At 39.7% G+C, this 14,485-nt stretch overlaps 3 protein-coding genes across 3 annotated transcripts; all 3 read right to left on the minus strand.

The window, feature by feature from the left end:
• Window positions 1–2,675: 2,675 nt before the first annotated feature.
• LOC110041963 (protein phosphatase 2C-like domain-containing protein 1) lies at window positions 2,676–5,413 on the minus strand. The gene has a single exon (XM_020747284.2). It carries the CDS (start codon window positions 5,141–5,143, stop codon window positions 3,410–3,412), a length of 1,734 nt encoding a protein of 577 aa, XP_020602943.2. The 5' UTR covers window positions 5,144–5,413; the 3' UTR covers window positions 2,676–3,409.
• Window positions 5,414–6,745: 1,332 nt separating this feature from the next.
• LOC110041962 (solute carrier family 35 member G1-like) lies at window positions 6,746–9,720 on the minus strand. Its single transcript, XM_089296813.1, has one exon. The coding sequence runs from the start codon at window positions 9,420–9,422 to the stop codon at window positions 8,217–8,219; it is 1,206 nt and encodes a 401-aa protein (XP_089152939.1). The 5' UTR covers window positions 9,423–9,720; the 3' UTR covers window positions 6,746–8,216.
• A 2,195-nt stretch (window positions 9,721–11,915) lies between these two features.
• On the minus strand, window positions 11,916–14,199 carry LOC110041952 (uncharacterized). The gene is made up of 3 exons (XM_020747275.2): window positions 13,943–14,199; window positions 12,498–12,603; window positions 11,916–12,299 (listed from the first exon to the last, which is right to left on the minus strand). The coding sequence occupies exons 1-3, from the start codon at window positions 14,042–14,044 to the stop codon at window positions 12,079–12,081; spliced, it is 429 nt and encodes a 142-aa protein (XP_020602934.2). The 5' UTR covers window positions 14,045–14,199; the 3' UTR covers window positions 11,916–12,078.
• Window positions 14,200–14,485: the final 286 nt, after the last annotated feature.

A 14,485-nucleotide genomic window follows, 5' to 3' on the forward strand; every position in this document is an offset into this window, starting at 1 on the left:
GGAGTATTTCTACTCCCCCCTAGATGGGATGCTAGTCCATTGCAGGGTTACCACCAGCACTAAGTTCACCGGTACCCATCTGTACACGGGGGTAGAGAGAGGCACTGTAGGAATAAAGTGTCTTGCCCAAGAACACAACGCAATGTCCACGGCCATGGCTCGAACCTGGACCGCTTGATCTGGAAACAAGCGCACTAACCATGAGACCACCACGCCTCCCACCCTTTACACTGTAGGTGGCTGAATTTGCTCTGTGTTAAAATTATTTCATAAATTATCAATAATTATGTATTACATAATTGAAAATAGATTTCAAAAGAGTGCAACAACAACAATCAAGATTAACATTGCTTTTATTAGGAGCATTTTCTTCTTATTAAGTCCGCTAAAATACTGACTACCATAATGTAGCACATAAAAGCTAACATCCTAGCTAGCAGTCTCCTATACACACAGATTATACAATTTGTACTGAGTTATAAAAAACAAGAACAGCATGATAACCACCATTTTAATTTAATTGTAGTCCTAATATAAAGACTGATTGTGATACTCTACATGTATGTGTTCATGTATATGAACATGATATAGAACTGCTAATTTTAAGCTTTATTATATAATTTCTGTATTCCACTGTAAAGCTATAGGTTCATTCCTTGAGTTGAAGTTTGACACACGTAGCGAGTTCAGATGGATTTCACTTGTTGACATTCTTGACTTTAAGAAACATACATTGACAAAGTTCTAAAGTATTTCCAACTCTGTACATACATGCAGCTTGGAGAGCCATTTTATATGCTTGTAACCAATGTCTTTTGCAAAGAATGAGTTTCAACAGTTCAAGTGTCAGCTGACTTAAGGGAGACAATTCGCGTCGATTCGATCGAATCGAGTCGAATCGACAACATTTTCAACCCACCCTGCATAGCCCAGATGCGCTATATTTTTTAGGACTCGCGCAAATCGACTGCCGGTAACACGAATCGACAACAAGGGAGACGATTCGTGTCGATTCGATCGAATTGAGTCGAATCGACAACATTTTCAACCCACCCTTAAAGCCCAGATACGCAATATTTTTTAAGTCTCGCGCAAATCGACTTCCGGTATGACGAATCGACATTAAGGGAGACGAGTCGTGTCGAGTCCATCAAAGAGGGTTCTCGAATCGACTTCCGTTGGTCGAATCGTCAATTCCAGAGACGAATCGACTCTAGTTGGGTGTATTGGACAACCCTCCCCTTAGTGGCGGGATTAATGAGATTTAAGAGCACACCATTTGATTTTTCTTAATTTGTTTGCTTAGACATTAATCGCTTAGGAACTGACATCCCTAGTCATTTCAATTTACCTAATATTTTCACGTAACAAAAACGCTCTCTTTTCTCACGTAAATCAAAACAAATTTACGCTAAAATAAAATAAAATAAAATAAAATAAAATAAAGCAAAGTTGGTCATTTTAGATCAGGTTATTCCCTTCGTTTTCAGTGTAGTTCCTCTAGCTAATCCTCTGACATTTTCATTAATGGAGAATAAAAGTTCGACTTTTATATAAACAGATGATTTCTAGCTTTGTCTACATCAAGTAAACAATTTGTCTTAACATCATTTTATAATATTGTGATGGTGTTGGACTTATTTATCATTTATTCAATAATTTTAAAGACCCGGAAAGGAGGAACAAAGCGCACCATTTGAAACCTTTATCTTCTCTGTTGAAGTTTCAGTCTAGCTAATTAACCAAAGTCGAAACGAAAGACTTTCATTCATAATACTAGGTTGAAGGCAATCATTTACATGTGCCTAGTCGTCCAAAAATTTTGACGACTTTTCGAAAGTTAAGAGTCGATTTCTGAACTCAAGCTTTTGAAAAATTGATGCTTCAGGCAGTGCTCATTTTATGGCCTACAAGGGGAGGCTCTGCCGGAAAGAGGTACCTTTTTCAGTCTCAAAACCACTCGCGCGTGCAATCCCGCAGCAAAGCAGGCGTAGGCTGACTAGCTGAGCACAAACACACATCTTTGTTTCTTACGGCCTCTTTTTGCTCACGGGGAGGGGGGAGGGGCTAGCCACCCGATCTGCTCCCTCTAAATCCAACCCAGGATCCACTAATTAAATGCTGGCCTCTTAAGCTGATTTACTTTAGGCTTGTCATCAGTATTGGATCCAGACCTTCAGCTAAGGGGTGGGGTGGGGGTTGTTTTGCTTGCCCTGCTGGCTTTTCTTCCTTCTGTTATTTTTTTCTTTTTTACCCAAAATAGGGGGGGAGGGCCTAGATCCACCACTGCTCATGAAATCTTTTCTTACCAAGATTGCATGACAAGCACAAAGAGCATCTGGTTAAGAGGCCAGCTTAACAATACTACCATACCTGAGTTTGCAATTAGCCGATCAGAAGCCATGACTACAGCCCTGATATCCTGCGACATCAAGTCACTGACCTGATATGGCTATGATATCATGATCACTTGGCTGAATTTGGGTACGGTAAATACCTAATCATACCTTTTTGGTATGCTTCAGTGGAACATCAGGCTTGTTTGGTTGAGGCATGGGTATTTTCCTTGACTACATCTTACCAAAATACAAATTATGGCACAACCAAACATACCAAAAAGGTTCGATTAGGTATAAGTACTGCTTAAAAATTATAACAAAATAATAATTCAAATATTCCACGTTCCTAAACTTTATTTCCTAAATTCAGCAAATGGCAGTCTCATCATGGTACTTGTGTGACAGTGAATGCATGATTGATATCTTTGACCATCAATTTCATTTTAAACTGCATTTATCTAGCAGATAAATAATTGGCAATCAGTCAAGGGTGTCAGTTTACATCACAGCAGTTCCTGTAATAGTTACAGGAACTTTTGCATAATTAATTATAATTATTATCATATTATTAGCACAGAAAGAAAGAACAATTAAAGTTACTGCAAAGTAGAGTGAGAATTGATTTAAATGAATGACCTGGTTAGTATCTTAACTTGAGGATTTTTCAAAAGAATTTAACATCAATAGTACAAGATTAATTTCTTGAAACGAAGCTGATGAGCAGACAAAATGACCTGGATTGAAACCAGGCAAAAATGTTTGCACCTAAAAGAACGAAATTCTAGAGCTTATTTGGGTCAGAAACACAAAAATTCATTTCCAAGAAGTTTTGGTGCAATTTGTCCCTGTTCTGTTGGATTCTCAAACAAGGTCAGCTTTGATTAGCACCTCAGTGAGATAAGCATTCAAACTCTCCACACACCATCCAGACACTATGAAACAAACACGTAATGAGAACAAAGTAATCATCAACATTGGGTCATTGTTTTGATTAACCACCAAATTCTCAGAACGTGGATACAAAAGAAATGAATGGACTCACTGGTGAGAATTTGAGACTTCAACAGGCATTATATTTTTGGTAGAAAAAACAGCTGAAGTGGACAGCCATTCAAAAGAACAACTGCAACTGTAATATTGTCACGGCTTCCTGCAAGGATGGCACCTTCCACTAGTCTTTCACTTAGGGCCTTTGCTAGCGCACAAGCCTTTTCATTTCTTTGGAGCGTTGACCCTCGCGAACTTAATGAGGGGGCAGGGGGTTGTAGTAAAACTGGCGATTTCATGATGGGTTTATCTTCATCCATTTCTGTGGGACTCTCACTAGAATTATCTTCCTCATTGTCACTATATGTATCCTTGTTTACAATGTCCCCTTGTGACATTTGTTCAGTGGAGCTCACCGCTTCAGCAGACTTGTTCCCTTCCGGAGAAGCCACGCCCTTGCTCCGTCTGGGAATTTCATCCCATTTTGGGACAGGCAGCCCTACATCCAGAGCTGAAGCCCTGTCTTGCATTCGCCTCACAATAGCTCTCACGTCGATATCGGGTATAATGTCTTCCAGGAGAAGAATGACTTCTTCTTCGCTGAAAACTTCCCATACGCCATTCGACGCGAGGATGAGGAATTGATCAGCGTCCTCGAGGGTGAGACAATTAACAAAGGGTGTTCTTATCACGCTAGTCTTCAGATTCGGGTCGCCGTGATTCCCTAGACCCCGGGTGCTCTTCACCACGCCATTAACCAGGGCAGTTTTGTCGCTTTTAGAAACGTCCCCTTTAGCCTTTCGTATTCGATGCCGCTCTTTCTTATCCCAGGGGCTGTGATTGTCCGACAAACGTTCGATCGAACCGTCACCGCGGCATAACACCGCTCGAATATTTCCCGCGTTCGCCACGTACAAATTATTTCCTCGTAACAGACAAGTCAGAGCAGAACACCCGCTCCAACGGTTTCTCGATTGTTCCTCCACGCCGTAGAGCAGTATTCTGTCCATCTCTTCGAACGCTTGGTTAAAAGCCACTACAATTTCCTCATTGACATCTTCATGTTTCATACTTGTTTGGTAGATACTTTCGACCTTGTTCTCGAGAAGTTCGCTCAGGTAGCGCGCGCATTTCTCTGCTGCCATACTTCCAGAATATCCGTCATAAATAGCAAAGAATCCACTCTGTGGATCATTACAGAAGAAATCCTTAAACGCGTATCTATCTTCCATCGATGTCTTCCATCTTGAATTCGCATGTTGACAAACGCCGAACGCAAGCGCACAGGTGAGAGTTGTTCCCCGTCCTTGTATATTCCGCTGATCGAGGAAAAATTCGTCCACATTTCGAAGAGTGGTGTTTGTGCCTTCAATATCAGCCTTGATTGCCTCGTAGGCGAGGTTCAGTTTTTGAAGTTTCTTCATCGAAACTGGATTTTCGGAGCTCGCCGTTTCGTTGAGTCGTCTCAAAATCGCCCGACGTCGCCTGATTAATTGTTTCACGCTAGAAGGCTTCCTGTCCATGGTAAATCGGAACATTTCCAACGCGTTGTGGAATTCTTGGTGTTCTTTCAAGTGTCGAACCTTAATTTCTTCTTCGCATTTCATGCAGACAATCGAGATTTCGGGTTTTACAGGCGGCGTTATTTGATTAATCGGAGGCAAGTGGTCAAAACCCAAATTACCTCTTTCGTGTGTCTCTGAGTTGTCGCTGTCGTTCATTTCCATACCGATTTCCAAATGTTGATCTGAGTTGTTTGCGTCGTTTGCACTCAGTTCCTTCGCTAACAGTACGAATCCTTCGCTTTGCCAGTCCATTGTAAACAAAAATCTTAGACAAAAGGTAAACTACGTTTGGTTGGAATACTGCATTAGAAATGCAACAATCATTTCCTTTTGCTCACAATGTACATATCGTTACTATGGTGACCATCAGTTTCAAATTAGCGGTTTGTAACGCCATCAAGTGACAGCTAATGTGAAGCCATCGCGCGCGAAACAAGATTATTTTCTTTCCTTCTGCTGTAAGCTTCCCCAAATCAGAAACGTAGAAATCAAGAGGCCTTTTGTCATTTTTGGAAAATCTGGTCTGAAACACTGCGACCTTAGCTTCAGACAGTCTCGTTGGGTCACTTTTGCTTGTCACGCAATATTTCTGTTGACAGGTTTTTTCCAAAGGCGCTGGGTTTGGTGAAGCCACTGGCAAAAGAAAAGTTATGAAATTGGATTAAATGCATCAAGCAAAGCTCATTATGTAACCATTGGGGTGTATATGTGTATGGTATGAGCAGGCAAGAACTGAGGTAAGGAAAAATTGTCATTTAAATATTTTGGAGTAAATATTGTCAATATTCAACTATTTGAGAACCTGGTAACAGAACACCAGGAAAACTCTCAAGCCCCAAGTCAGACCAAGCTAAAACGGGGAAAGTGGAGGGGGAGGGGGTAGCAGAGGTGAAAAGAGAGAGTTTAGAGGTAGAGGATGAGCCTGAAAGTTTTCAGGTTAGCTTGTTTACAGTTAGTTCTTAATAATGACAAATACAAAACCCCATTTGACCCCCTTCCTCCCTTCCCCACGTCTCACCCCCCCCCCCCCCATCCCTGTTTTAGACCTGCCACTCAGGTCATGGTCTTTCACCAATGTTGGGATTTGCAGAATGATGCGGTATCTCTTTGTGATAAGTACTTCAGTGCAAGTGTTAAATATACAAAGAATTTTAAAAAAGGTCAGTATTTAACATCATAAATTTGGCAGGTACTGATTAGACAGAGGAGGGGAATGATGCAATATCTCTTTGTGATAAGTACTTCAGTACAAGTGTTAAATACGCAAAGAATGTTAAAAAAGGTCAGTATGTAACATCATAAATTTGGCAGGTAGTGATTAGACAGAGGAGGGGATTTCTGTGCACAAGACCATAGTTAACAGAGGGGAATGGTTATGAAACTTGACAGAGTTCTTTGTTGTATGTTTTTGTTCTCTTTTTTGGCCTCAACCGTGCACAAAACACAATAGTTTCTTTGGACCAGACCTGCACAGTTAATAAAGGGGAATGACGGTTATTAAACCTGACAAAGTTCTAGTTGTATGTTTTTGTTCTCTTTTATGGCCTTGACCATGCACAAAACACAATAGTTGTTTACTACTGACCAAAGAACTAGCCAATACAAACATTGTGGTTATGTAACTCATGCATAGTGTATGAGCGTAAAACAAAAGATTGTGCATGGTCGTGGACCTTCCAACATAAATCTTGGCATTTTTGTTTGTTCCTTTGATGTTTGCCGGGCTTCATAACCAGTCCCCTCGATTAACTATGACCAGACTGACCACATCACGAATTAAACTACACCAGAAAACAAAAACAAAACATTTTTTTGTGTTCATTCACTTCAAGTTTAACCACATTTTATAAAAAATAAGCCTAAAGAAATGTTTTATTGTGATCATGAAAATTTTTGATTTTAAAATAGATTTAATTTATTAATATAAAATAATTGCTAATTCCAGTGAATTCACCACTTAATTATCATTGAACATCTGTTTTCTTTTTTAAATACTACACTTCATTCTGATATGGCATCTACTTGTTAATAATATTCAATCAATCACGCAATCAAATTTTTATTTTGCCCCAATGGGATTTTATTGTATAGTGACCAGTCAGATGGCTGATCAAATCTCAGGGATATTTACCTATGCCTATGGTCTCACTTTGATTAGAACCTCACAGAGGCCCAATTATGACCATGACCCCCAAAAGTAAAACCATAAAGGCACATAGTTTTTCATCAACACAAACGCAAATACAGATTTTTTATAAAAAAAATTACTACCAGTATATAAAAGCACTGACGAGGTTTTGGGTATCAAGCTAACAAGGGAACATGAAAATTTGTTTTAAGAGAAAAACAGATATTTCTAAGATAAATAATAAAATTGCCTAAAAACTTCAAGAAAAAATGAAATTTACCAATGAATAAAAAAGTGAGAAAATGTAAACCATTTAAGAGGGCCTAAGAAACATTGTATCCCTCGCCCCTGGGTGGCTCTTGTTCTTGTCAAATGCTCTGGGTTTTCCCAGAGCATATTCTTCAATTAAGCTGTTTATGTTTTCCTTGTTCACTAGCCAGACACAGTTTTGTCTATAGCAAATTATTCAATTTTTATTTACAATAGTAAGATAATTAAAAAATATATGTAACTCCAGTCATACTTCTTGTCATACTGTGGGTGTGACAAGAAGTAGAAACAAATCTTTGCCCTAAGCACCAAATAATGTAATGGTATACTCGGACATCCATAGCCTAAACTATATGATACTGTGGGCAATTTTGACACCAGGAGTCAGGTAAAAGAAAATTAACCACACAGAACAGACTTTGTTGGAAGAATGTTGTTGAAGCCCCTTGTTCCACATGCAACATAAGTTCCTATGCTGCAGTGTTACTTGCGTTACAAGAAGATGTGATGACAATAATAATAGTCACGCAACACTTGACATGGTCACTTCTTTGAAAAGACTTATTTTCAGATGTGGGGGGGGGGGGGGAAGTGGTGACATCACAGCTGGTATTTTGCATTTCAAATGGATTCTAGTAAAATATAACTGATGGGAAAGTTCTGTGCAAAAAAAGTTTAAACTCTTAAACCACAAATGAACATTACAATCATATTGTATCAACATAAACTAAAAACCACCACTGCAATAGTCCACTGATATGAATGAATTACTGAAATTTATAATCATTCTTTTTATATCTGGGAGGGGAGCTTGTTATAAGCGTTTCACTGTTTACATCTAAGATTTTGGGGCTGGTTTTGGGAAGGTTTTGTTCTGAGGATGTTTCTCTCTTGTTAATTTATGGTAAGAGCTGAGCATTTTTACCATTATGGATGTTTTGGGTCCATCTTTTTCATGTCACGAAATTTCTTGATAAAAATAATCACATTACAAAGCAAGACAAGGATAGCACCACCAATACTCATGTTGTTTGGAACAACATCCAGAGCTACCAGCTGGAGAATAAATGAAAAGGCAATTCCTATCGTGCTTACCAACGCAACAACTGATGCCTTTTCCATGGCTAAAGCCTTCGATCTAACCACTAACGCAAAGTAACCCAGAACTCCGATTGCAAGCATGTAAATTGAGTCATAAGTTCCACAGTCTGGGTATTTAAAACCAGAGATTAATGAACCTACAAAGCTGATGATTGATCCAAGGACAGCAAAGTAAAACACCACTACTCTTGGGCCAACTTCCTGGGACATCTTGCGTGTTAGGACAGTTGATGCTGCTGAACCAATTGCAGCTCCAACTGCAAGGAGGGTAGGCACCCACACCTGTTTAGATCCAGAGTTTTTTCCAAGAGAGCCAAACAAGAACGTTGGCCTTCCAATTAACACCACCCCTCCTATACTTAGTATCATTGCTAGCACATCAAACTTGCTCACTGACTCTTTGAGAAAGATACGTCCAAGTATGGCTGTAAACACCGGAGAAGTGTAAAATATCACCCTAGCGTCGGCTAAAGGCATGTGTTTTACAGCATAATTCATTAAATTCATCGCCGTCGTGCCGGAGATGCCACGAAGCAATAAAAATCTGCTCTGCTTCCACGGATAAATAAATTTATCTTTGAAGAATATCATTGCTGGCAGTGAGAAAACCATTTGAAATGTTAGTCGCATGAATGTCACCTCAATGCTTGGAACGCTCTCAGCCAGTTTAACCATCAGTGAGCCCACAGACAAGATCAGCGCCGCAATGATTCCCAAAATGATGCCTATGAAAGCCAACTTCTTTTTCCTCGGTGCTTTAATCTTTATGTTTACCACTTCCGCGTTTCCATTTCTCGCAATACGATTGTCGCGAAGCTCTATAGCAAGATCATTTCTCGCACTTGTACTGTCTGAATCAAACTGGTTTGCCTCTATCGTTAGTTCAGTTGTAACGTTCTCTGTAGAGCCATCTTCCTGAACTTCAAGGAAATCTTCTCTCACAAGGAAGCTTTCGTCGTTTTCCAACAGGCGTTCGCTCTGGACCCTCCTCCGAAGTCTGGCGATGAATGGAGAGAAAATTTTCGCCGCCATGTGTTTGAGATATTTTGACTTCTCTAGAAAATGAGAAAAGTTTCTGTTAATTTATCACATGATTCAAGCTACAGATAATTGAAAGTATTGGTAATGCTTCGCAATTATTGCATGAAAGCTTATGTAACTCTGACTGTGCATTTTTTGTCATCCGGGCAGTCACGCAATGAAATCCCGACATTTTCTCTCCAGTCCCTATTTGACTCCGTCAGATTCCGCCCAAAGAATTTTTGATGGGAAATGCACCTTGCATACGACCGATGCGTATGCAACGACGGGCGCAGCTACTGTATACAAGGCAGCTGTAGAAAACGCAAATAAGGTACTTTTAAACGAAGAAACAGATCCCCCCCAAAAAATGAAAAAAATCTACCCACCAGATAGGCCTAGACAGATTCTGCTCAAAAAAATGTTAAAAAGTTGCTCAAAAATATCCCCAAAAGTTGCTGAAAATCGCAAAAGTTGCGTACAAAATTTTTATAGTTGCTTGCTGAAATCAAAGAGCAGCAAGCCAGCTCTGTTTCGGTACAGCAACTAAACGAGTGGTTTCCTTGATTGATTCGGTAATAAACAGGGGTTTTGCTCATTGACTTTTGCATCCGACTTACCTTGTATTTGCCTTTGTTCTCGACTACTTTACGCTTTCGGGAGATGGAAGCCCTTTCAGGCTTCGAAAGCTCTGGACCATTACCAATTGCAGCCTGGATTGGATCTCTTTGATGTTGCTCTTCATCGGATTCTTCAGCGTCAGAAGAAAGCGCCTTACCGTCCGCCATTTTGAGCTAGTTGTACCATATTTAGAATAAAAACACAGGATCGCCATTCTGGAAATGGAGTCACATCCGCCATGCTGATATTTTGGAATCTATCTACCCAAGATACCGATCAAAACGCAAGAGAGTTTCTAATGAAATTCTTGTGAATTTCCAAAGAAAACGTGTTAACATAAGGTCGTAATACTAGCAATAATGATAAATATTGCATAAAACGTACAACAGTTTTTAAAGACATGTTTCGGCATGCTTATGCCATCTTCAGTTTAATAGAGTGACTAATGATACGTGACACAAGTTATATACTACAAAATATGAATAAATTATTTACAATATGCATTACAAAACAGTGGAAACGGAAATTACAGAGTTAAAAAGGTGTTGAAGTGATGTAACTGTTTGTTAAGGTCAGGTTTGTTCTTACTAATATAAAAGGCTTCTTTAAGTTTAAGATCAATAGAGCTATTCGCTGAGTCTAAGATGCGAAAACAAGAAGGTGTGTACATGCCCCTGCATGAAGAAAATTGAGAAAGATGTTTAAAAATATGCGAGTTTTTATCGCTTACTGTATGTTCTTTAATCCTGGTAGAAAAATGGCGACTGGTTTCACCAATATAACAGGAATTACATCCCGCACAAGTAAATTGATAAACTACCATGGATTTTAGAGCATCAGGAGTACGATCTTTAAAACTGAACATATTCTTGATTTTGAAAGAAGTAAAAACTAATTTGATATTAAGATCCGTTTCACAAAAACGTTTAAGTAATTGCCGTAGTTTGAGTTCCGTTATTCTAGAGTACTGGCCGATAAAAGGAAGCTTAAAATAGCGTATATTGTTTTCATCATTAACGTTGCGGCTTTTTTGATCAGAAGGCTTGTTAAGATACCGCTTGAAGGTTTTTTCAATGATGTGTGAAGGAAACGAGTTACGTTTTAGAGTGTCCGAAAGCTTGATCAAATCGTTTTCAAAACCGGAAGAAGTGTTGTTGATTTTATAAGTTCGGTCAATGAGAGTACGGACAAGGCCAATTTTATAGCGAAACGGAGTGAAACTAAAAAAAATTGTTAAGAGACCAGTGTAGGTTTTTTTATGAAAAACTGAAAAAACGCAGTCATGCGAAGAGTTGTCAATCAGAACATCCAAAAAGGAAAGTTTACCGTCGTTCTGTTTCTCGATTACTTATGAATGTGGTTTCGAAATAGTGAAAATATGCCAAAAAAAGCTAGCTTTTAGAAAAGATACTGTAAAGTTCCTCACTCTCCGAAAAGTTGCTCAAAATCGTAAAAGTTGCTCAAAAGTTGCCGAACAAAATTAATCTGTCTAGGCCTACCACCAGGGATCAGTGTTTTGTTATACAGTGCTTTGTTATATAGTGTATACAGTGTTTTGTTATATAGCTGGAGTTTAGTGTAAAGTAAGAAGGGAAGAGGAAGTTAAAGTAACCTCTGGTTAGTGGGAGAGCGGGCAACAATTTATTGCTTGTTGTATCGCCTTCCGGGCGACGTTTAGATTTAGCCATTGCCACGTGACCCAATAAGCAGCGCGCATAAGATTCAACTAAACTCCAGCTATTCCACTGGACGTTTAAGGTTGGAAGGGGTAAGGCGAGTCAATTTTTACATTGGACGTCAGTGCGGGGCATTTTTAACCAAAAGCAAAAAGACACAAAAATTACTTGGAATTTGACAATGGATGCTCAGCAAATAATAAGAGTATTTTGAACAAGATCGTTTTATTGTGCCCTCATTATAATATCACTGATACCACACTTAGCCATGTTTTTAATACTTTGCTTGGCAAATGAGCTCCCTAGTTTCCTAACTTCAAAAGTTTTTAATTGCAGTGCTTTTGGTTGGAACGATTCTCGTGTTGCGTCCATCACTTGCAACAGGCCGCCATGTATAGGTCGCCGATCCACTGACCATACTGACCGCAGCGTCCATGACACTGGATCCTACTATCTCCGAATTTGACCGGGGTGATGTAGGAGGCACTGGCGGCGAATTGGCTCAAAGCACGCAAATGGCCCTGGGAACGAGTGAATCCGGCTGGACAACCTCCACTAGCCAGAATACAGTAATGCCCAGGAGGCCATTGACCTGAGAAAAAAAGAAAAGACATTAGTTGTTTTAGTTGCAAAGGTCGGCCAGCCCACTACGGCAAGCTGCAGGTTACACTATCTCTGAAACGAAAGAAATTCAGTCTATTGTACACCGCTAATTAAGCAGACTTTGTGAAGGTCGTTTTTATATGTCAGGGATACGGTAAAGGTAATTTGTTAAACGTTTTATACTTACCACTTGTAGCTTGTTGCAACTGCTTTTTAGTGCTTTCAAGGTCGCGTTTGAGACTCTGTAACGATGCAGCCTGGGTCTGAAGGTAACTTATCAAGCACTTGGGTATCTGTTGAAACAAGAGAGAACAAGTCTCTAATTAATACGGCATGGGAAGGTCCTGTGATTTTTTGTTTTCATATATGGAGAAAAAAGTTTTTTTATGGAATGGGCCTTTTCAATAACTAGGCTGTCGCGCGACCTTGTCAATTATTTAAACATTTAAACGTTTACTACTTCAATATTATAATGGGGCTCTAGATCTCTACGACGTTGTCGACATAAGAACCTGAAGAACAATCTGTCCCAGGTGCAACATAGCGAGGTCTATTCTGTGTCCGCCGTCGTGCTGTTTCTAGCAATTTGAACATTTTTGTTTCCTTTTGATTCTTGTTTATATATGAGTAGCTCGCTTAAGTTTAATTCTTATTAGTACCCTGGGATCCACTGTAATTGGCTAGGCTGTACTGGTCTCCCTGCCTAATGAATTTTGTTGTGTATAAGTCAGCATTTTAGTTTAGGCGAAGTTAAATAAATAAACAAAAATGGCCGTGGTACGAATATAATACCAGAAATGGAAACAACGTGATAAAAAAGTAAGATTTCCAATTTTGAAGCCACTGACGTTATAGTGTGAGTTGTTACAGTGACTTGTTAGGAAAAACCCTGCTGGAATCCAACGTACAAATGGTTTCAAATCTTCAAACCCTAAAACTGTCCAAGAATCTCGGCTTATTTGGCACTGTAACAAAGCTACTAAATTGAACGCATTGTGCTGTTTTTATTTAGGTTTTCAGGTACACCAACTCAGATTGGTGGAATATATTGGGAGAATTTGGTGATGGAGATAATTAGAGGAGCGGTGGCCTAATAGTTAGTGGGCTCGTCTTCGGATCGAGCGGTCCGGGTTAGAGCCCTGGCCGGGGACATTGTGTTGTGTACAGTTGGACAAGAGACTTTACTCTCACAGTGCTTCTCCACGCAGGTGTATAAATGGGTACCGGAGAACTTAATGCTAGGGATAACCCTGCAATGAACTAGCATTCCATCAAGCGAGGAGTAGAAATACTCCTAGTCACTTCATGCTACGGAAACCGAGATAAGCTTCGGCCTGATGGGCCACTTGGCTCGTATACAGACTTAACCTATTAATTAAAGACCATGATGATCGAGCGGAATATATATGTTGAGGGAAATATCCGATTTAAGTCTATTGTATTACCAGTGTTAGAATTGACCCACGCTCTCCCTTCCCGTCACAATCAAAGCCAGCCTAACCTTTTCTGAGACATGAATTAACAGGGTTGACGTTATAGAATATATTCACTAGCCAGAAGGAAAACAAGAACAGAACAGTGAACTATAAAAATACACAAAACTGCACGTGTGTGATCTTTGAGTCTTCTCACCTCGCAGTCAGGCTGAGTTACAGTGCCAGTCGTGTCATTACAACACACTCTTCCAGCGACAAGAAGTATAATGAGCATCGTCAAGGCCATCGAGCTCTTCATCTTGCTTTACTCTTCGATTTCAAGCGATCGCGAAGAGCTGTTTTCAAAACTTTTGGTGAGGTAAATGTTCTGTAACACTCTTCAGAATACAAGTCTACCTCTATAACTGAGACTCAGAAACGACATTTGTTTATTACTCAACTGTTAATTTTTAGTTTGTCTTGTGTTAGACTCGTGATCATCCACTTTTTTTAATGATAATCCATGACAGTCAAGTGCTTCGAAGAATGAAAGCCACTGAAGTCCCCAACCACCCTTCCCTAGAGACTCTCAGTACCTCTCCGTAATTGTTTAACGTAAGAGTGCGTTTGCGCACTTCAACTGAACAACACAATAGCTCATACATATATTTGTGACCGGAGTTGTTTCATTTAAAACCCAACGTGCATTTGCAGGTATACGAGCAGAATAAAAACAGTCAAATTACTCAGTAGCGACGAG

This window comes from Orbicella faveolata, unplaced genomic scaffold (assembly GCF_042242905.1).
Source record: "Orbicella faveolata isolate gen_17 unplaced genomic scaffold, um_ofav_v1 contig_27, whole genome shotgun sequence".
In the NCBI taxonomy this organism is placed as follows: Eukaryota; Metazoa; Cnidaria; class Anthozoa; order Scleractinia; family Merulinidae; genus Orbicella; species Orbicella faveolata.

Excerpts from the sequence above, each read along its gene's own strand:
- LOC110041952 (XM_020747275.2), bottom strand. The coding sequence starts at position 14,044 with ATGAAGAGCTCGATGGCCTTGACGATGCTCATTATACTTCTTGTCGCT. Across the intron at positions 12,604-13,942 it reads TAACTCAGCCTGACTGCGAG|ATACCCAAGTGCTTGATAAG; the intron begins GTGAGAAGACTC and ends TTGTTTCAACAG. Across the intron at positions 12,300-12,497 it reads GTTGCAACAAGCTACAAGTG|GTCAATGGCCTCCTGGGCAT; the intron begins GTAAGTATAAAA and ends TTTTTTTCTCAG.
- LOC110041962 (XM_089296813.1), bottom strand. The coding sequence starts at position 9,422 with ATGGCGGCGAAAATTTTCTCTCCATTCATCGCCAGACTTCGGAGGAGG.
- LOC110041963 (XM_020747284.2), bottom strand. The coding sequence starts at position 5,143 with ATGGACTGGCAAAGCGAAGGATTCGTACTGTTAGCGAAGGAACTGAGT.